At 45.3% G+C, this 22,760-nt stretch overlaps 1 protein-coding gene and 2 non-coding genes across 6 annotated transcripts; all 3 read right to left on the reverse strand.

Moving 5' to 3' along the window:
- Nucleotides 1-1,193: 1,193 nt before the first annotated feature.
- On the reverse strand, nucleotides 1,194-16,332 carry LEMD1 (LEM domain containing 1). 4 transcript variants are annotated; one of them, XM_030221145.1, is made up of 9 exons: nucleotides 16,245-16,332; nucleotides 15,494-15,612; nucleotides 14,643-14,765; nucleotides 13,521-13,606; nucleotides 10,921-11,004; nucleotides 6,007-6,075; nucleotides 4,440-4,532; nucleotides 3,751-3,824; nucleotides 1,194-2,454 (listed from the first exon to the last, which is right to left on the reverse strand). In XM_030221145.1, the coding sequence occupies exons 2-9, from the start codon at nucleotides 15,579-15,581 to the stop codon at nucleotides 2,184-2,186; spliced, it is 888 nt and encodes a 295-aa protein (XP_030077005.1). In that variant the 5' UTR covers nucleotides 15,582-15,612; nucleotides 16,245-16,332; the 3' UTR covers nucleotides 1,194-2,183. The 4 variants fall into 4 exon arrangements, with proteins under 4 accessions (XP_030077005.1, XP_030077004.1, XP_030077006.1 ...); XM_030221144.1 differs by having other exon boundaries at nucleotides 4,440-4,535; XM_030221146.1 differs by lacking the exon at nucleotides 10,921-11,004 and having other exon boundaries at nucleotides 4,440-4,535.
- Nucleotides 16,333-20,724: 4,392 nt separating this feature from the next.
- Nucleotides 20,725-20,796, reverse strand: TRNAW-CCA. Its single transcript has one exon. It is a non-coding gene; the product is annotated as a tRNA-Trp (tRNA).
- Nucleotides 20,797-22,272: 1,476 nt separating this feature from the next.
- TRNAW-CCA lies at nucleotides 22,273-22,344 on the reverse strand. The gene has a single exon. It is a non-coding gene; the product is annotated as a tRNA-Trp (tRNA).
- Between the last annotated feature and the right edge of the window lie 416 nt (nucleotides 22,345-22,760).

A 22,760-nucleotide genomic window follows, 5' to 3' on the forward strand; every position in this document is an offset into this window, starting at 1 on the left:
GTACCCCCCATGGCCAACTCAAGGATCTTACCCCTCCCCCTCCAAGCCATTCTCAACCAGGCTGAACCTCATTGCTGCTGCTATTCCACCCCCTGGACCTTCATCACTGAACAATGGTTCTTCCAGCATCTCTGCAGGCCCAAGGTCTGCTGCATCCTGTTCTCTATAAACAGAGGTGGAAAGCAGAGCCCCAAACCGACTAACAGCCATGCAGGTACCATCTCCAAATTGTGCTTCCCAGTGTTCAGGCCCTGCAGGGAAAAGTGTCCACTTATTTCACATTCCATTTTTTTCTTTTAAGGTTTTTCCTCAATCTAGGACCCTAAATGAGAGGCTACATGGCAGATTCTATTAGGTTTCAACTTACTGTTTTCAAGTTTTCCTCATTTATTGTATTTATGTTTATTCTTGGTTATTTTGCTATTGTTATGCTGTTAACAAAATTGTAAGTTTTATGTTAAACTGTACCTGCTGTACACCGCCTTGGGTGAATCTCTTCATAAAGGCAGTTAATAAATCCCAATAAATAAAATATAGCCATGAGGATTATTTTTTTGAAACAAGTCAAACCTGTTATGGCAGATAGATTCCCCCCCCCCCCCCTCAAAAGACCTCCACTACTTCAGGACATCTCTAGTTTCAGATATAAGCTCCCTTCAGTGATGTCCACTTCAGTCAAGCCGCAGAATTCATGACACATTCAGGGCTCGCTAAGCCATTAGGCACAGAAGGTAGGCTGCCTAGGGCAAGAGCTTCTGGGGGGCAGAATAAAGTAGCTACAATCAAAGCAAAGCACCCGACCCAGAGATCAACATTTACTGTTAATAGCAGGAAAAAGTAAATGGTACCTGGGCGTAAAACATTAGGAAAAGTGACCTCCTGTTTACTGCTGTGTGTAAGCCACATTGAGCCTGCAAAAAGGTGGAAAAATATGGGATATAAATGTAAAATAAAATATGGGGGGGGGGGGCACAGTAAGGGTGCTCAATACCCTCACAACAGCCTGGACACAGCTTAGGTTTAATACTTGACTACCATTCTAGGCTGTTTTAGTGGAAAATCACTTCCACTTTTCCAGAGTTACAAAACAGGTTTCTTACTTCTGATCTCTCCGCTCTGGCCCCTAAAATAAATATTTAGGTAAGAGGCGAAATCACAGAACAGCTTTGGAAGCAAAGACTTGACAGGTTACATAAATAAAACCACAAATCTTTATTTCAACATAGTGTACACACAGTAACGTCTTAAAACATGACTTTTAGGCAACTCTAAACAGATAAAAGAACCCCTAAAGTCTTAGTTAGCCTGCAACTTGGCTACTCTGTAAAGGATTCAATTCATTGTATTTGTAAACAAGCATCCAAAGCTTTTAAACTGATAAAAACCTAGTCATGCCATTCAAAATTACACCCAGCCGCACAAGCAATTTTCCTGCTGGCTTAATGCACCCCATATCTCACTTTTAAGGCTTAGGATGCAGAAAGGTAGTGTCCTGTACTCTTAGGAGGAAATGTTTTGCATCTAATGTGGAAAAAACAAACAAACCAACCAACCAGAAAGAACTGAGCGAAGTCACATTAACAAAGTAGAAGGATGAACTTGCACCAGAGAACACTAAATACAGGGCAGTGCACAGGTCAAGAGCGTTGAGGACAGCTCAGAAATCCAAGCGCTGCTGCTACACCCTTCTCCTGTTAAAGATGGCAGTTTGGGGAGGGGAAAAGTCTGGCTAGCTCAGGACCCCCTATTTGCTGGCTAAATAGGAGTGAACTGTCAGTGGCTTACTGCAACCAATAACTTAAAAGAACTGGCCTTTACTTCAGATTAATTTTATGTATCATAAGAAGAAAACAAAGCTACCCATTCAAATGACAAGAATTTGGCATTCCTAGTGAAAGACTTTGCCTAACTCCTGTGTTGATGGTGAAAGCAGGGTTGTTTTGGGGTTTTTTTTTCTCTCACAACTACTGCAGATTCTTCAAAGTACAACCAAGCAGCCAGTTAAGACCATTCTATTTTTCACACTGTCACTTTTGGTGGGTGGGTGAGCTCATAGCTCCTAGCAAACCCCGATTTTCTGTTCTTACACAAGAGAAAAGGTCCAAGTAAAGCCGCAGACACCGGTGGCATTACTCTCTTTAATGGCGTACATTCTTCAGCGCAGTCTAGAGATGGGAACGAGTTCACGGAGCCTGGTGCACTTCCACTTTCTCGATGAGCGATGTGAAGGGATTGTCGGGGGTGCTTTCCATGGTGAAGAACACTAGTATAAAGAAGACCATGATGGCGAACACCACAATCTGCAACGATGCAGTCAGCAGGCGAGGCGGTGCTACCGACTTGTCCACCTCCACCTTGACCTGCTCCATTAGTTTCACCTGGGCTGCAGTATCCTCGTATTTGAACTGTATCGGCCGTCCTGCTGCTCCTTTAATTGGTCTTCGGCGGGTAGCACTGCAACAACATTAACAATTGACTAGGTTACCACAAAACCCACACCCTATACAACCCCCCCCCCCCCTCCTATACAAAGCACCACAGGGAGACCCAATTAGCAAGAACAGGACCAGTGCAAAATTCAAAGGCTTAGTGGTTAGTTTGCTGCACTGTTGCTACCCCGAGAAGGAATTTGAATTACCCTGTTGTCCCCCAAAATCTAAATGTAGTTCTTAAATGACCAGATGTCAAGGACATAGTCACAGGTGGGTCTAGGAGGGCCTGGGGCCTGTTCACCTTCACCTCGGGGGCCCACCTAGCAGTGGCACATCGTTCAAGTAGTTGGCAGGAAATCTCCAAGCCTCACCAGCCTGCCAAACCCAAGAGTCAGTGGCGGCATCCGAAACGCAAGCATGCTCGGTTCACATGTGAGAACTTAGCATTGCTGGAGTGAGGATGGCATGAAAAACCCTATGAAGAGTGTTTACCCTTGTTAAAATCCTTTTCACCCTGTAAGCTGTTTGCAAAGGGTGGAGGTGATGGAACTGAGGCTTTTTCCCTTTCAGGATTTTTTTGTACTCCGTAAGCTCTGAAAGCTTGGGAAAGTACTTCAGCTAAACACATATGGGAGAAATATCTTTGAGAATTAATGTGTTAATTTGACTCTCCTTTTTTTTTTTTGATTGAATACTAAGTAATCTCTCCAGACAGAAAATAAGAGGGGCAGAGTATCTGGCCCAGAGGTTATTACTAAGGAATTTCCCACCTTTAAAAGGGGAAACACCTTAAACTACTGTATTAAGGAGCAGTGGATTAGCCACAGGTGGGCCTAGGTGGGCCAGGGCCCACCTACTTAGGATTCAGGCCCACCCAACAGTAGCACACATTTAGTGGTAGCTGGTGGGGATCTCAAGCTCTGCCACCTGAAGACTTCCCCCTGATGGTAACAAAAACGCTACTCTCCATGATACTGGCACCTACACATGCTCAGTTTTCAGCGAATGCCTGCTGCAGACGGCCAAGGTGGAAAGAAGTGTTTTCCCACTAGCTGAGATATTTTTTTGGGGGGGAGGGAAGAGAACACTGTGCCCACCCACTTCTTGCCTAGGCCCACCCAAAATCTGTTGTCTGGCTACGCCCCTGTTAAGGAGTGTTAATATCCAGAAGGTAGCTGGATACACCATCTAAAGCAATGGGCACCTTCCATTTTTGTGTGCTTTCACCACCTCAGGTACAAGCTGTCAATGTTATTTCAATGTCAGTGCTTTTTTTTTCCTTCTAAACATCAATTCATCTATGAAATGCACACGTTACCTCATTCCTAATGGAGGCTGCGTATCACGAGGGAACAGTTCTGTTAACACATCCTCTTTGTGAGAGTCACTGGTCTGTGAAGAGAGAAAGGATTTTAAGAGAAACAGCACTGGGTAAGAGCTCATGGTACACAGACAGCCATGTTCCCAAGTGAGAGTGCCAGGGTTCAAGGTGCACATTTAAGAAGCCATTTTCACTTGCCCATAACTAACATGCTTCTTCCTCTTTGGGGCTTTGAAAACTACAAAGAGGAAAATATTTAAGAAGTGAAAGTGCTTGCAAAACGCATTACTCTATTTACCATTAATTGTGTCTTTGCTTCATGTACAATTTCTCATTCATAATAGATAGTTATCCCAGTATGTTTATGATACTGTATTGTAAATTTGGATTCTTACAACAAATTACTTTCTTATGAATTATTCTTTGTTGTGTATCCTATACTGTTTATTGTAAGCCACATTGAACTCAAACTTGTTTGGGATAATATGGGATATAAATGTCACAAATACATAAACACACACCACAGTGCAGTGAGGACTCAGGGTTTATACTGTGTCCTCCTGGGACGTGAATGCCATTCAGACTAAACTTAAGTCACTTACTATTTTAACAAGGAAAGAAAGAAAACCCAAGATTACAACCACCCACAGCATCCAAAAGGTTTAAGTAAGGTAAGGGCTCATTGCCTGGAGCTGGCTGTGTTTGTTAAACACATGTGATTTTGGTGTGTTGACCGCCACCCGATAGTTCATGGCGTTCTTGCTGCTCATGAGATAATCCTGCTGAACAGATCAAGGATTAGATTTTGCTTGTCAATTCCTTATAGACTTTACCTCAGTCTCATGAAAAAGTTACAGAAATCAGGCTGATGCAAAGCTTTCTGCCTGGCTTTGAAAAGGGAGGGGGCTGATCTTTCACATTTGGTATATACACATTACAACCCATTTCACAACGGTGCATGGTGGAAGGGAAAAGTACGTTTAATAGAAAGCTTGATATACTGCCTTTACTAGGTCAAAGTGGTTTATATAAAATCAGCATAAAAAGACAGAAAGGAACTCCAGGTAAGTTAAAAAGTAGAAGAGCAGAGTCGGCAAGAAAATTAAATACTACAACGGAAGTTATGAAATCGAGAAAGGAGTCGGAGAAAGTGCAACCTGTAGTACTGCCCAGTTCAGCGGTCAGGAGCAGTCAATCCACCGGCAACTGACCTCAATTTAAGAAAGCAGTGAAAGGCCAAGGGCTAACTAGCAGAAATGTAAGGGAGGCTTTTACCATTTCAAAAGGCGCTAAAATATATTGTCATTTCCAACATACCCGGAACATTTTTATGTTGTCTGTCACTAACATGACCACATTCAAGCCATTACGTTAACATGTCAGTGTATCCTCTGTTCAGTTAACACACAATGCGTTTGACTGAACAATTAGGTACAGACATGTTTCAAAAGCATCTTAAATCCCTTTTCACCAGTGGCGTAGCCAAGGGTGGTCCTGGGTGGGCCCAGGCCCACCTACTTTGGGCGCAGGCCCACTCAGTAGCAGCACACCTATGAAGTGTCTGGCAGGGATTCCGAAGCCCCACCAGCTGAAAATTCCTGTCCTTCCTGCATACCAGCCTTCCCTCTGATGTATTCCTGCCTATGCGGAAACAGGAAGTTGCATCAGAGGGAAAGGCTGTGGGGCCAACATGAGCAGTGTGCATTATTTGCTGCTTGCTGCCAGTGAAAATCTGCTATTTAAAAGGTATGGGGGGAGGGGGATGTTTGAGAGACCCTATGGGCATGCAGGCGAGAGAGGGAGAGACCAAATCACTTGTAGGATAGGGCGGAGTTCTTCTGCCCACCCACCTTGGGCGTCTGGCTACGCCCCTGCTTTTCACCATTTCTAAACTAAATTTACAGTTGTGCCACATATTGAAAACCAAACATCAGATGTGATATTAGAACTGAAAATAATGAATTAAATGTATTTTGGGGAAGTCGAAACTTCAATTGTTGCAACCCTCTATCCCCTCCCCCCCCCCCCCCCCCCCCCAAATTCACATGAATCTGGTTTCTAATCTGCTCAGCTGACTACTGTTTATTGTTCCAGGCCTACTTCTTCCACCTTTAGCGTCACCACAGCAAAGCGGTTTACAGGCTACAAACCAATGGGGAAAACGCCGTAGTTCAGATAGGACAGAGAAATAGACACAGCTCTGCTTCCCTCTCCGTGCGACAACACCCGCTAGGGATTGGAGGCAAACCACACCTTTGTACTCTGGGGACTCTGTGGGCTGTTCTCCGGAACTCTCTTGTAACTAGATGATCTTTTTTCTATCTGTTAGTATCCAAAACAGACAATCAGTAGCAAGACAGCACAAAAAAAAAATAAAAAAAAAATCAAGATACATTATGTACAGCAGCAGAGTTTTCAACCCAGAACATGCAAGCACAGGATGCTTCAAGAGCAAAGTTACTCACCTGGAGAAGGCGTTCTCTGGATATCCTTACACCTAGGAGATGTTGCTCCAATGGAGCGCAGGGGGGAAGGAGGGACCCTGCCCAGTCTACTTCTAGAAAATTTTTGGAAGTGTTGCACTGTGCACACATGTCTTCCTGCCCGCCACTGTCACACGGGACCCAGTTAGTTTAACTAGAAATACAATTCAACCCCTAGGGGAGGCAGGCAGGTATGCAGGAAAAGCTAGTCTGCTGTCCTCTGAGAACATCTGCTACAGATGAGCAACTTCTCCGAGGACAAGCAGGATGCTACTATTTTTACATGTAGGAGTCCCTAAGCTACCAAGGTGGCTCAGACAAAAACAGGAATTAATAACAAGCTGCAAAAGGCAGAGTTTTCCAGGCTTTTCCCCCCTTCCCCTTCTTAGGCAGCCTGAACAGAAAGAGGGCCTGGAGGGGAGCTGGATTGTACAACCCACAGATTCTGAAGGGCTGCCTGACCAAACTGGCAGTCACAGTCAACATGGCAGTCCTCCAAACCTGAATGAAGACTTATCTCAAGTGAGCTACTGATGCAGCTATGGCCCTCAAGAGTCAGCCCAGCAGATTGCAGTCCCTATCCTGTTTGGATCAAAGGAAAAACAGTTGGGTGGATTTGCTGTGGGCTTTAGTCCACACCAGATGGAAGGCTAAGGCTCTTACAGTCCGAAATTCGCAGTGCATGACGTTTGGGGAAAAGTGTTGGTAGAACTCCTGACTGGTTAAGATGACACCGACACCATCGTAGGAACTTCGGTTGCCTGCACAAGACCACTCTTGTTGTAGAAACACTTGGCGAAAGGTGGATCAGCTACCAGGGCCTGGAGCTCACTGACCCTGGAGGCTGAAGCGACTGCCGTCAAGAACAGGATGTTCCAGATCAGGTGTTTCACATGAAAGCTGTCCAGCAGCTCAAAGAAGCTCTCATCAGCTAGATTAGAAGGACATTGAGATCTCAGGACTCTACAGGAATTTTGATAATAAGCTTCAATAGAAGCCCCAAATGAAGATAACTAAAAGCTGAGCAGAGATGGGTTTACCTTCCACTTGACTACACTAAGGTGAACCCTAATGGAGTGAAAATGGCAAGGAGAAATAAAGGTCAGGTATACATATGACGTATCATATACCATGTGTAATGAGTATCTTGTTGGGCAGACAGGTCTTTCTTTCTCTGTCGTCATCTACCATGTTACTGTGTCTTGAGACCTGACTGATATAATCGAGCAGTTTTAGTGTAGGGCAGGAAAAGAAATAAAGCATTGCCCTCACACCACATGGAAAACCTCTTCCACTTGAAGAAATGTTAAGATGTCCTAGTGGAATCTTCTGGAAGCCAGGAGGACCTGAAACTTTGGCAAATTTATTTATTAACATTTATACCCCACATTTTCCCACCCGTTGGCAGGCTCAATGTGGCTAACATCAGTCCGTAAAGGCAATCGCCAATCCGGTAAACAAATGAATTATAGTAAGGTGAATAGGAAGATTAGTAATTACAAGGGATGAGGGAAAAGAGGGGAAGGGTAATAGAGTCCATCAGGTCCATAAATAAGTTGTATTCCAGGAATTATGGATTTAAGATGGGTCAATTAGGGTAAGCCAATTGGGTGTGATAGGAGGAAGTGCAAAGGTGGCATTGTGAGGCTCTGAAGGGGAGGAATATGTAGACGCCGATAAGGAAGACGGAATTGCTTAATATTTCTGTTCTGTGCTCACAGCTGAAAGACTGGGAGCTCATCCTCAGTCTACCTCGAATGGGATGGACTTAACCATCTCTTACAAAACCAAAGATGTGTCTCATGTGATGGTGGGGGGGATCTGAGCAAAGGCCTTCTTCAATATGACCTCCGGTGCTTCTTCAGACACTAAGGGATGCTCAGAATCAGAAGTACTGTCCTGGAGATGTCAAGTCTGCCCACCTCCGACTGACTTCGTAGGTCAGGCATACTAAGGATCTCTGGTGCATCAGTGACGCTTCCTCCCTGAAGGACTGGAGGATTATCACCAGCACAGGATGCTCAGATTCCAATGCTCTGGTGCTGAAGCACCACCAGCAGGTAGGGGCATGGCCTCCTTGATGCATTGAACTGCTTCCTCGTTTGGAATGGATGCCCTCGATGCAGTGCTTCTTGGCAAGAGGCTATAGCATCTCTTCCTGGAGTCAACCCATGAGTTACTCCAAGGGCTGCTGCAATTGTCAGAGGCTCAGTGGGTGTAGTCGCAGAAAAAGAAAAACGTATCGTTCCCTGTAGTGTATTGGTGACTGGGTCTCGCCTCCTCAGAGGCCGATGCATCCCCTCTGCATGGGAGGGTGAGTTACCCTACATCTGACGACACTATGACCTTGGTGTCTGAATACTCTTGATGCTGCGCTTTGAGGGGGAGTGATGGCTATGCTTCTTGGCCTCCTCCTGATGTGCCACATCTGAATCCCTCGGCACAGATTTGGGAGGATCCTTCAGTGGCGTTCTTTGGTCAACTGCCACCCGGGGTGGATTGTCGTTGCGCACCACCCCCCCTCTGGTGCATCGCCTCCAAGCTCTCCCCCCCCCCCCCCCCCGGTGCATTCTTCTTGCCTGCTGGGATGCTGGGAGCAGCTGCGCGGCCGTCTGTTCCGCTGGTTTCCTGCTCCTCTGCTGTTACTTCCTGTTCCGGGGCAGATGGAGCAGGGAACCAGCAGAGCCAGCCGCCACGTGGCTGCTCCCAGCACCCAGGGCAGACTGCCCCCACTGCCCCACCCTCGGTACGCCACTGGAAGCCTTCCTTGTTCTCAGGGATTGGTGGTTGCTATTGTCCACTGCAGCTCCTAGTCATGGAGACTAAAGCCTCTGATGCTGATGGACTGAACTTCTTGGCACCAAAATGCCTCCTATTGTCATCTGTAAACAGTTTACAAGAGGAATCATGATCAAGTCCCAAGCACTGTAGGTACCAATTATGAGAGTCTGTAAGGGACGTGGTCCTGTTGCACCGAGAACACTTTCTGAAAGCCACTGGGCTTTTTCTGGGACACACCTGGAAAAATAGCTGTGAAAGAAATCAAATGGTTCAGTTTTAACAAAAAAAAAAAAACAAAATCCACCCAGCCGGGATGCCCAAGGCTTAAGGCAGCCTAAAACAGAAGAGTGCCAAAAACCCTACCTAAGGGACACTAGCGAGAAAGGGGCCCCCCACATGTGAGTGAAACAAACCAAGAACACACAAGTAACTGACATGCTAAGGACTAGACGAAATTCATCTGCACCGCTCCATGGAAAGAGACTGACTGGGTCCTGCACAACAGAGAAGGTGGGAAGACTTAAAACATCTCTCCAAGAAATAATTCTATGTGCCACAAATTCCCTAATGTTTCCTGTGCTCTGTATTGCCCCAACTATTAATAACACAACGTTAACTCCTCCAAAACAATAATTGTAAGCCACGTTGAACCGAAACCTTGTTTTTGGATAATTGTGGGATATTAGAATGAAGATCAAAGGCTTCCACAGGTTTCTAGAAGTATACTGGGCAGTGTTTCTGCACAGACTTCAGATTGATGTCACCTGAGGCAGTCCTCAGAGAAACAAGGAAGTTTCACACACGAACTTGAGAGACGAGATCACCCTCCAGAAAAGCTTAATACTACAGGTTATTGCCCGACTTTTTTTAAGCCCCTCCCTCCACATGAAGGAGTTGTTTTCATAGAATTAGATATGTAATATCTTACTAAAAGTTCTTGTTATATGTTAGAGGGTGAAACTGAAATCAAAGCCATTTACTTCAGCCCAGCCCCCAGCCCCCTGGACCCATCCCCCTACTCATAGGTCCCCTCAGAACTACCTCACAATAACTGGTAGCCTAGTTAGGGCAGAACTAATTTCTAGTTGGCTCCTGCGCATGCCAGCTCCAATCTCAAAAATGTCTGCAGTGACCTCTAGTGGTAGTCTCGCTATACTGCCACTGGAGGTTGCAGCAGCCATTTTGTCAGCAGAGTCAGGATGGGCAGGAATGTCTAGGGTTTACTCCTGCCCCGACTATGACACTAGTCCACCAGTGATTGTAAGGTGGATCAGTAGAGGAAGGGAAGAGTCTGTTTCTGTGCTATGTGGACCCTATGGTTTCAGTTTCAGCCAAAGTGCACCAGTATTTTTGACAAACCAAAACAAGGCTGAATAACAGTTTTGACACAAAACTGTAGACCTTATGTTTTTATTATAGCATTTACTCAGGGATGGCTTTTTGAGATGACCCCACTCTTCAGCCCCTAATGATTTAGGTAAATGAGGCCCTTACAGTGAGTCCCCTGCACACGGCTCTGTGCCTTCCACATCCCATAACCACCCCTGCATCTACTCAACTAACTTTCATGAACAAAGTCCTTTACAAAGAAAATGCAATGAATAAAAAGATTTCTACACCTGTAAGACGTCCATTAACCCAACCTGAAGTTCACAAAGAGATTTATCTACTATAGAATATATACAGAGAATAAGGCTGAGGAAATCCAATCCCCACTGATGAAATGAGGTTAACTGTACTTTGTTCAAAGACTCTTGTACCCATTAAGTCCCTCTACCTTGCTTACATCCCTACTAATATGCTCTGTTAGCCTCTAGTCAACACTGGATGCCCACTCGAGAACTGCTGAAACAACGCGGTGTGTTAAAACTCAAGAGGTAAGCTCACTGGATTCAATACTTCCCTGCTCCACCATCTTGGTGAGACTGAAATGTGTATCTGAAGGTGGAGGAGTCTGACTGTATCTTGCTCCTGGATAGTAGGACGTCTACAACAAAGAAATGGAAACTCATGAACGAGTCAGACACAACCAATCACAAGACTCTGCTGCTATCAGAGATCACATCGCCAACACCAATTCATGAAACCAGGGTTGATTTTCACACTAGTTCCCTCTGCCCAGAGGGCCAGGTCTCCTGCCAACAGCAGGGTTTGAGAGTGACCTTCAAGGAACACCCTCGGTGCCACTAATTCGGCAGTCATCCTCCCAAGGCTTGAAGCGTCCTACTTCCGCAGTACACCCAGGCCCAGCCAGTGCTGCGCATTCTATGCGCCAGGCCCATCACCAAGGCCACAGCCGTGGGCTGGCTCCGACATTTTCATCCACACGGCCACTGCTAAAAGCAATACCAAAATGTTTCTTACTGAATAGTGCAATTGTTTTAAAAAATTTAACACAGCTATTTTGTTCAAACCTGGCAGATCAGCTTGCACAGTGCTTGTTAGAGTAAATGCTTTTATGGGATAATTTATACAAATCTGGTATATGCTACAAGGTGCCCCTTTCCTCCCCGAACACAGACACATTCTTAAGTATAAGTTTCCACCTACGGATATTTAGTCCTTTTAATTACATTAGTTTTAACACTACCCCACTCTCATGATCAAACATTGTCCACTACAGCTGTGGAAACAAACATAACATAGTAACATAGTAGATGATGGCAGAAAAAGACCTGCACGGTCCATCCACTCTGCCCAACAAGATAACTCATATGTGCTACTTTCTGTGTATACCCTACTTTGATTTGTACCTGTGCTCTTCAGGGCACAGACCTTATAAGTCTGCCCAGCACTATCCCCGCCTCCCAACCACTATCCCCTCCTCCCAACCACCGGCTCTGGCACAGACCGTATAAGTCTGCCCAGCACTATCCCCGCCTCCCAACCACCGGCTCTGGCACAGACCGTATAAGTCTGCCCAGCACTATCCCCGCCTCCCAACCACCAGCCCCGTCTCCCACCACCGGCTCTGGCACAGACCGTATAAGTCTGCCCAGCACTATCTGGAATACAGTCTACTGGTTAGAGAAGTAGCTGGAGACCAGGGGACACAGGGTTGAAATCCCACTTTCAGGTAATTAACAATACTGGAATGCAACTTGCCTTATGCTTGTTTATTGTAAAAACATATAGTCTGCCTATAACCTAGGTGAATAATCCAATGTTCTGAGAACTCAGTAGTGAAAATAAGCACCCAAGGCCAAGCATTTAAGGAACCTTCAGCCTTGTGGAGCTTCAGTCTAAAAAATTAAGAAGAAACCAGTTCTCCATCTCACCCCTCCTAAAGTGATCCTGTACAATCTACACACACATACAAGCTGCTGGGATGGGTTTTTTTTTTTGTGTGTGGGGTTATTAGGGCATCTTGTTTTGCCCACCCTTCAGAGGCGGCTCCCAAGGCAAGTGCCTAGTTTGTCTAATGGTTAAACTGACCCCTGCTAAGTTACCAACGGTCTGTTGAGCCCAACACCTTGTTTCAAACAGTGACCAACCCAGGACGCTTGGAAATCTGTTCTAATGAGGAAATTCATTCCCAGAACGTTACATATGAGCACGTGGATAATCCTAGTGAAAAACTATTCCTCACAGATATTTAACAATGTGGAGATTTGCGTACATTTAGGTTTCAAACAAGCCACAAACAGCAGGTTTTTGGAATGGAGCTCACAGAACAGCTGCTGAAGGTTAACAGCACACACTGAATACAATCTTTCCTTGATCATTACTAACCTAGAGATACCAATGGCTCAGTCTGCCCAGCTACCCCTGAACACACAGTCAAGGATCCAGGCCAGCTTCCCGCTGTGGAAGAAAAGTCTTGTCCCTTACTCAGGTAAGGAAAGGGAAATGGGACTTGATATACCGCCTTTCTGAGGTTTTTGCAACTACGTTCAAAGCGGTTTACATATATTCAGGTACTTATTTTGTACCAGGGGCAATGGAGGGTTAAGTGACTTGCCCAGAGTCACAAGGAGCTGCAGTGGGAATCAAACTCAGTTCCTCAGGATCAAAGTCCACTGCACTAACCACTAGGCTACTCCTCCACTCCTGGTCAGGATTTGTCTCCTTCGGTTCTTTGCCATCCTGGGCACATGTGTGAGAACTGTATATTTCATGCCAACCCCCTGTTTTTTCCTCCCAGGGGCCTGCTTTCGCTGTATCCCTCTAGGCTGTTTACTTAAACCTGATTTGCACTAGTTCATAATGCTCTACCATTTGCACTACCCACTGTTAACCTAGAAAGCATGGAGCAATTTTTTAAAAACCTGGTTTCTGTTCAAGTTACGGAAAAGTGGGATAGGACACCGGTAAAATTGTAAACGTGTAATTGCTTTGCTCAAATTTACCAACTGAGGTACAGCCAAAGACTCATTAAACATGCCTCTTCCATTCAGAAATCTCTCATGCAGAAGGATTAAATTGGCACAGCTCACTTCCCAAATAGTTTCACTGTTCACAAATTATAAGTGGAAACGATTTCTATCCTTGTTCATTGCGTACTTTACTGTGGCCGAAGCTGCTAGTGGTGTTTCCTGGTGCTGTAACTGCATCGCTTTTCATGGTAGTTCCATTATCGAGATGCAAACCTTAATGAAGAAAAAATAAAAAAAACCTTAAAGCTTCAAAATCTTTAAAAACAGGAATACTTCACAGAGTAATGAAAGCAGCTCAGAAAACTTCCCTTCAGGCTCTCCCTAAACTATTACTTTATTGCTACTGAGGTCAAAATTTAGCTTTTGAAAATGGAAAATCCTGCCATATTCTTTTTGAGAATGCCACTTTACGTTACAGTGCTGGAGACTTGGGGTGGGAGGAGAACAGAAAGATTTGACCAACAGCTTTTCCCTCACAGCTCCACAGAACTTCTAGTAGTAGAGGAAAAAAAAAAAAAAAAAGATGAATTTCAGAGCATCAAAGACCTCAGGCAAGCCTGGCCCTGAAGAATTAGTCTGATGCTTCTAGGGTTCAGGCAGTGGTGTGCTGGAGCAGGCTCTCACAGGCTGTCGAGAGCCGTTAAGTTTTTAAGAATTTTGGGAGCAGGTTCTCCATGGCCACTTTAACAAATGGATCCCAAAATGTGGGCTTGGGCCCCTCCTGAATTCTCTTTTACTTTGCTGGCGAGAGAGAGCCCCCTGTTAACAATTTACCAGCACACCCCTGGGTTCAGGTCACAAATTGTTTCTTTGGTGGGGAGGGAAAAGAGATGGAAACTTTTCAGAAGTAGCTTTTTGCTGCTCTTCGTTACCAGGATTTTCAGGTATTAGTACTGCTTCTCTCTCCCCCGCCCCCCCGTTGCAGCAAGACATTTCTATGGGGAAAAGGTGCACAACCCGTCAGATTACGTGGGACCCAGTGACGGAGCCGCTCTTCGCTCTGCTCGAGCTTAGCCACTGGTCTGAGTGATCTTTACACATTCCCAGAACTGCGTTAGGCAATGTTACAATTCAGCCCTAGGAAGCAAGGTTACTATTGACTATTAGAGTCTGGATAATATGAGCAGACAAATGCCAGAACTCCACGGAAGAATAACTAGCATCATTCCGGAACAGTACTTATTAAATCTGCTAAATTAAACACAGCAAATGAAGTCATGGAGCGCCTGTCTGAAACCAAGTGTCCTACCTTCTTCCTCGCTGTCTGAATACTGATCAACATCTCCTGTCCCGTTCTGTTTCACCTGCGGCACTAACGGCCCTTGATCCAACATCTGCAATAATTTCTTCTCATAGACATTTCTTGTGGTTGCTGGAACAGATTAAGAGAAGTCCCAATGCGCCAGTAGAAAACGCCTGAAATGCGTCCTTTCCATTTATTTAAATTACAGTTGCGTTTCCATCCCTGTCAATTAAGCAGATCCCTTCCTTGTGACCTGGATTGGCCACTGTTGGAAACGGGATGCTGGGCTTGACGGACCTTCGGTCTGTCCCAGTATGGCAATACTTATATATGGTACATATTCCCAGGCTTTACAGCTCTGTGCTGTCCAGTAAGCAACCTGCACATTGGGTCTCTTTTCTAGTTTGACCCGTCATCAAGGTGTGTAAACAAGGACTCTTCAAATAGCCCAAATATCTACACACATGAAGAGGTCTTACAGCCACATCGCCACATACTTGACCATCTCTTGGAAAAGGTGACCAAAGTGACCAGAAACAAAAAAAAAATGAGGTTTTAATGTTAAGTGAACAATTTGTAATACGACAGTGCAAATGTCATCCTTTATGTGAAAAAATAAAGTTATAGAAGTTCAAACATGTAACTTTTTCAAACCGATTATGGACCCAGGACATGAAAAACTGGCCAGACTCAATATCTTCTACTTTAGTCAGCTTTTCCCAGAGACGGTCAAAATTTCAGGAAGTTCCAGAGCCATGAACAATTCGTGTTTCCCTTCTGTTCTAGGACTGTGTCCCTTTGTCATGTCAGTAATTAAACGTGTGTTCACCCCCCCCCCCCCCCCAGGCGATACTTACGTAGAATAGGTCCTGATCTAATGCCACGTTTGAGAAGCTGCTCCTTCAGTTCGCTGTTAGTCAAACTTTTCACATCCAGGACGCTCATGGTCTTTTTTTCTGTCTTCCAGTGGTGGAACCTAGAAAAGAAAAGAAAAATGAATGTACGAGACCCTGTGCAAATCAGTTTTCAGGATGGGAAAATCCAGATTACCAGCCACAGAAACTGTTCTATTTCTGTCATACTGAACGAGTCTTATTTTGGGTCGTATAGGGATTGTATATTATTTTTCTTGTCTACCACCTAGAGTCCTAGTCCCCCCCAAAAAAGGCAACTTATAAGTTTAAACAAGTCCAATACATACGACAGATACAATAAGAGCCACAATGATGGTGGCAGCGGATTTCCTGCAATATTTATTTTGTTCTCTTCAGTGGTAGCACACGAGAACAGTGCTATAACCAGCCTCTGGTAGACTCTGACAATAAAATTGGGGGGGGGGGGGGGGGGGGGGGGGGGACCACGGCCCTATCAATGTTTAGGCCCACACAACATAAGCACCCAGGGAGATTGTGGGGAGGAAGTGGGGGAGAGACAAGGGACAGGGGGATACAGCTTGATTTATCTGGCCCTCTCAAGCAAAAGGAGCAGATTAGCCACGTGGAAAGGGTTCAATAGGCTTATTTGGGTCAGCAGGCCCAAAACCTCTTAAGCAGCACCAACAGGTAGAGTTTCAAGAGCACAAAAACACAAGGAAACCAGAATATTAACCAGCAGATCAGAGCACTTTCAGCAGGGCACCTTCTCTTGCTAATGTAATGAGCCCTGTTCTAACTACTCCCCCTCTACAAACACAGAAAAAAAAACCCTTCGGCAGGGCCAGCAGACTTTTCAAACCTCCCTGATTACAGGTGCGTCTGCACCTGGGATCAATCTTGCTCCCTGCCGCAAAGTCAGGTCTGGATCTCACACTCCGGTCTGTCTCTCACATTGGGATGCTTTGGCCTATTACAAATTCAAGGGCTTTTCTCTCTCTTTCTTTTTAATTTAATGGAAACTAGATTGAAAAATATCTCAAGAAATAGACAACGTTCCAAGTAAATATAAGCAACCCTCTGAAGTACATGGTTTCAAAGAGCAGAGCTGCCAAGTTACCCAGCTCCAGGCTGGAAACCTTTTGGTTGGTCCTGGTTTTGAAGTTACATCGCAAAGCAGTGTGGGATTTGTAGTGCCTGATCCTGCCCATTGAACTCAGTGAAATGCACCATGATGGGGTGGTCCAAAATCCAGGACTGTCCTAAAATATCCAGCCTGGAGCTGGGTAGCTTGGCATCTATGCTGTGAAAGAGAACACCACGAAAAACATCCCAAGAAACCTTCAGTGCTGAGGACAGAAATGTTTTCTGAAACAGAAATGATGAAAGAAACCAGACTTAGTAGTAAGTTTACCTATAAAGTTCATAGGCAGATAAAAACCAGAACAACTATCCAGTCTGCCCAGTAAGGTGGCAGAGCTGCCAACACATCCAGCTCCAGGAGGGAGACTTAGGTCAGTCCTGCATTTCTGACAGTCCCATCCTGATGCAGGACTGATCACAGTGGTAGAATCAGGCACTACAAATCCCACAGTGCTTTGGGATGTAAGTGCAAAACCAGGAGTGGCCAAAATGCCTCCCACCTACAACTCAGTAACTTAGCAGCTCCGAGGCAACAGGGTTGTAACCACTGCGCTGTGTGGTTTACCCCCACCCACAGGGCTCAAATACCCCTTTCGGTGACGGTTACACACAAATGGGTCCATTCTAAATCCTGCAGGTCCTTTATAAAGACAACATCACAACACACACTGGTATCCGTATCACAGGTTCTGCTACTGAGACAAAACTTCTACATGGGGCCCAGTTTTGTATCGTAACTAAGTAAATATAACAGTTTAATCACAGCTGCCGATTGATGTGAATTGCAAAGCAGACGATACTAGCAGAGAAATCTTATTAATCAGAACCTTGAACACCAACAGTAAAATCTTATAACAGGTCTGATAGTCAATCAGCAACCAATGTAATGCCAGCAGAATAGGGGTAATACGCTCTCTTCTCCAATGTCCAGTGGCATTCTGCGCAAACGTCCAAATCGGTATTTTTGAAACCTAGTTTGCAGATGTTTATCTACCCTGTTTCCCCTGAAAATAAGACCTAGTAGAGGTTTTGCTGAATTGCTAAATATAAGGCCTCCCCCGAAAGTAAGACCTAGCAACGTTTTTGTTTGGCCCCGATGGGACGTGGACACAAAAACCTTAATTTTTTTCGCTGCAACCCAAGACGAAATAACATTAAAGAAACAAGACTGAGGTGGAAAATCTATCGCCCAGCGGACTCCTACCATCCTCCTTCACGCTTTTGTGAAGATCAACTACCGGTAAGTGAGCCCGGAAAGAAAAGAAACATCCCCCTTGCAGAAATAATAAAAGGAAAGAAAATGAGTAACCGAGCCCTTTCGGCGCTGCTCCATCGCCCAAGGGCTAAGTCAGACTAGATGGATGGAAAGTGTTGCGAATGTACAGGAGGAGCGCATAAAGTGCCACCAATGGGGAACGGAGCTACCGCAGAATTTTTTTTTTAACGTTTGTAATACAGTAGGGATGATCCTGCGCCCTAAGCCCTCTCACAACCTCCCAAGACCCCCAGCCAGAGCAGCCCGGCCCCACATTCCATTACCATCCCTTGTGCATACCCCTCCTCCACTCCCAGCCTGGCCAGGGCGGCTCTGCTCCGCTCGAGTCCTGCAGTCACTGTGGGCAGATAGGCAAGCCACGGCCTACTCCTGCAGGATACCGCCCCCCACTTCAATACTGTTCCCGACCGCCATAGTCCCCCAACTACTTCCGAATAAGCCATCCCTTGAAAATAAGACCTAGTGCATCTTTGGGAGGAAAAATTAATATAAGACACTGTCTTATTTTCGGGGAAACACGGTATGCAATTCTGCAGTGTGTTCAAATCACAAGGGGGGCGTATCGGGGTGTTCCTAACACCCGGACGTTTTATAGCCATAATGGAACAAAACGAAAACTTTTAGGGCTAAAACTTCAACATTTTAGTCTAGACCCATTTTCTAAAATATTTCTTTATTTATTTCAAATTATTAACAAGAGTACACTTGTCAAATGAAATACAGCCAAGAATTATAAAAGATTTTTCTTTCCAAGCAACATAAAATAAAAACACAGCGGCGGAGTCCCATTTGTGAAATTGTAGTTGTCAGTTTTGCATCTCAGATCTAGATATCATACAAGAGTTTAAAACAGAAGCCCTTTTAGTGGTTAGTGGAGTGGACTTTGATCCTGGGGAACTGAGTTCGATTCCCACTCTGGGCAAGTCACTTAACCCTCCATTGCCCCTGGTACAAAATAAGTACCTGAATACATAGGCGCCGACGCTGTGGGTGCTCAAGCACCCCCAATATTTTAAGCACCGGAAGTTCCCTTCCAGCCCAGCCAGAATTTTAAAAGTCCCTCCCTCCGAGTTCCAGGACCGACTGTCCGTCCCTCCCTCCCTGCCTCCGAGTTCCAGGACCCGCCCTCCGTCCGTCCAAATTTTAAAAGCCCTCTTTTTACTTCGTCAGTGAAAAGCGTGCACTGCAGGCTCGGCGCTTCAGCCTTCCGTTCTGTCTCTTGGCTCTGGTCCCACCCTTGCGGAAACAGAAAATGAGGGCGGGACCAGAGCCGAGAGACAGAAGGGAAGGCTGAAGCGCCGAGCCAGCAGTGCACGCTTTTCATTGACGAGGTAAACAGAGGGATTTTAAAATTTGGATGGATGGAGGGAGGGGGGCCTTGGAACTCGAAGGGAGGGAGGGAGGGCCTGGAACTGGGAGGGAGAGAGGGAGGGAGGGGGGCCTTGGAACTCGGACGGAGGGAGGGAAAGGAGAGAAGGGAGAGAGGGAGCCTGGAACTGGGGGGAGGGCAGGGGGAGCCTGAAACTGGGAGGGCAGGACTGGAACTGTGAGGGAGGGAGGGAGAGAGGGGCCTGGAACGTGGAGGGAAGGGGGACGAGAGAGGGAGAGGGGAGGGACGGGGAATGCACCACCTGTAAAAAAAAAATTTTCAGCACCCCCAATAATTTTGCAAAGTTGGCCCCTATGCCTGAATATATGTAAACCACTTTGAATGTAGTTGCAAAAACCTCAGAAAGGCAGTATATCAAGTCCCATTTCCCTTTCCAGCTGTTTTTTTAAAAAACCTATTCCTCAATGTATTATTGCAGTTGCCTGCCCAAAACATCATCATTTATTAATTTTAATCCACTTATTTAAATCATCCTAAGCAAGAAAGCAGACATTCACGGTTCTAACAAAAAGCACACCAAGGACGATTAAAATACAATATAGATCCATCATTATCACAACACTGAGCGCCCCCCATAAGCGGCGTCAGTTTGTTACAAACAGTAATCGCTAATGACAAGAGCAAAATTGCGAGTATCCCTTGGAGGAAATGAGAGCCAGACCTAGAAGTCCAGTGGAGGCATCATCAGGGCATCAAGGCTCAGCTCAGCTGGCCACTGTACCTGCAGTCACGTGATTTCAGTGCTCTGCTGAGCACGTGACAAGGTGGGATTTCTCAGGAAAACAAATTAAGAGCCAGATACAAAGCAGGAAAACAAAACGGATAAATAAGCCAGCAAATGGTTCGCAATATACTGACTTGTCAGCTCAAAGCTTCTCAAGCTGGACCTTACAATTTAAAAACCCAATACATCAAATGCAGAAACAATGGCGGTGACTGTCAGGTTCAGAGGCTTGCACTATGCTTCCAGTTGAGGCTGGTGTGACAGAAGTGGGGGGGGGGGGGGGGGGGGCCTGTAGTGATGGAAATTCAAGTACTTTTGTCTTTATTCTCCCCAACCTACAGCACCACACAATGAGTTGACAAATATCTGGAGACACAGACACTGCTTTGAAATATGACCGACCCTATGCGCAGATTTTCATTTTAAGAGTTTGCGGAATTTCATGGCGATGACGTCAACGCCCATCTGCACCAACACGACTGTGACGTCACAAAGGAAAAGAGGGTTTTCCAAATGCAGGAGTAATTAAGGAGTTCCTAAATCAGAACGTTCATAAACGAAAGCAAACCAATGAGATATTTATACTAACAATGAGTAATGTACCTATATACTACATATGTTATTATAAGACAGCTTGCACACTTGAGCACTATTAAGAATAGTGCTCTAAAAAAAAGGTTCGATGACCCCGACGTGATTCGAACACGCAGCCTTCTGATCTGGAGTCAGACGCGCTACCGTTGCGCCACGAGGTCTGGCGATTTCAGTATTAACAAAATACTTATTTAGGATGTACAAACACCTACATGTAGACATTGCAGCACCCTAGACATGGGTCGAGACCCCCAATAGAATCACAAAACCTGTGCTTAGGGTCACGACCTGGGTGGGCTCTCCAAAGGTACATCATTATTCTGCACCTCCAAGGGGATCACACATTTATTTGGCCACTATCATGGGGGCCACAGCCAAAAAACAGATTGGATGCACTGGTCTTACACATTTACTCAACACTTAGGGACAGGGTTTCTGCTCCTAGACGACTAATATTACTTTCAAGCTTGTTTTTATTTTTCTTGCTAAGGAACAAAAAGCCCTTCTGGTTCAACATATCTAGACATCAAAGTTCAGAACCATTCCTAAATCTACAATTACCTAAATCCATCTTTTTAAATCTGCCTTGCAAAGTACTTCATGTCATTGGGGAGTGAATGGTGCCATTACAATTAAAATAATAACAATAATAATAATACAAAAGTAACGTTTCTTTTGTCTGGTTTTACACATTTGCAGATTAACTACTTCGCCTCTCTTATGTGTCCCAGTACCTAGTGCCAACTTTCCAAAACAGGAAACAATTTTACAGCTACACTGAGGGAAAACATTTAAAGGGTGGAGCAGGGATCATTTCCATTTAAATCCCCAGATAATATTCACAAACCTATTATCCCCTCATGTCCGAACATAAGGACTTTGAAATGGATTCGCTACAGTAACTGATTTTCCATTATAAATAGAGATTGATGCAGCACAACGTATGTAGTTAAGAACAGTGGCAGAAAAATAAAATTAAGTAATTTCAGTTTTTATGAAAAAAAAAATGATAACTTTATGCAACTGAGGGGAACAAAAAAACTACTAGAAGGGGAGATATCAGGACGGAAAGACCCAAAGAGGAAACAGTGAGTAGAAGATACACTTATTACTTGTAAATTAACCCCAAACTATTCTATTGCAAGGGAAATTATTGTACAAAAATAAGCAGGATAGAATGCAAAGCCCCAGATGGGTCAGTGGTGTCCAAATGAGATCTGTGGCTGGCATTCATCGTTCTCCTTTGCATTTTGTTCACACTGCATGGCACATTGCTCTATTGCATCTACCCCCCACCCCGTGCTAACCTTAAATCTTCTAGTGCGTCCCGTCCTTCAAAGCAGCGTTTTGTGCAAAGCCCTCGAGTTACCCTGTTAGCCAAGTATCTGGCGTAACAATGAACCGTCATATTAATTAACATGATGTCAAAGGCAGAGCAGTGCATTACTTGCAGATGACAACTAAAAGCAGAAGGGCCCAATTCAAACAAAGTATGCATGGAAAATTCAGGAAGAGGCGCTTAAAAAAAAAGCGGTTTAACAAAAAAGGGGTTTTAACAGTATTTGGCCCCCCCCCCCAAAGAATTTTTCTGGAAGAAAACAGTTTTAATTGCTAAGTAAAAACAAATTTGCAGCTTGTGACCCCGACGTGATTCGAACACGCAGCCTTCTGATCTGGAGTCAGACGCGCTACCGTTGCGCCACGAGGTCCGCTGAGTGACACCCCTTCTGCACAAATTCTTTCAGAGACCAAAGAACTCCGGAAGCCGCAGACAAACAGCTGACCACTTACGCATGCGCAGACATGACCTGAGCAACAAGAGGCATTGAAGCATCAGCAAACCCCGCCTCCCGAAACTTAGAACCGACGAATGCGGCGGAGAGGGGGCGGGTCGTCCCTGATGCTCTCCCGGCCCTGCCCCACCTTGGGGTTCCCAAATCTGTCTACCTTAGCTGCCGCCACCGCTTCCTCAAAATCAAACTTTTCAAAGCACAACAACAACAACTGTCTCCCCCCCGCCCCCGGGAGCATCAAGAAGCGCCTCGCGCGCCGTTAGCGACGCCACTATGACGAGGGGGAGGGGGGAGGGTTCGTTCCAAAGGGGAAAAAAAATCTACACAAGGAG

The sequence above is a fragment of the Microcaecilia unicolor genome, chromosome 12 (genome assembly GCF_901765095.1).
Source record: "Microcaecilia unicolor chromosome 12, aMicUni1.1, whole genome shotgun sequence".
Taxonomy (NCBI): Eukaryota; Metazoa; Chordata; class Amphibia; order Gymnophiona; family Siphonopidae; genus Microcaecilia; species Microcaecilia unicolor.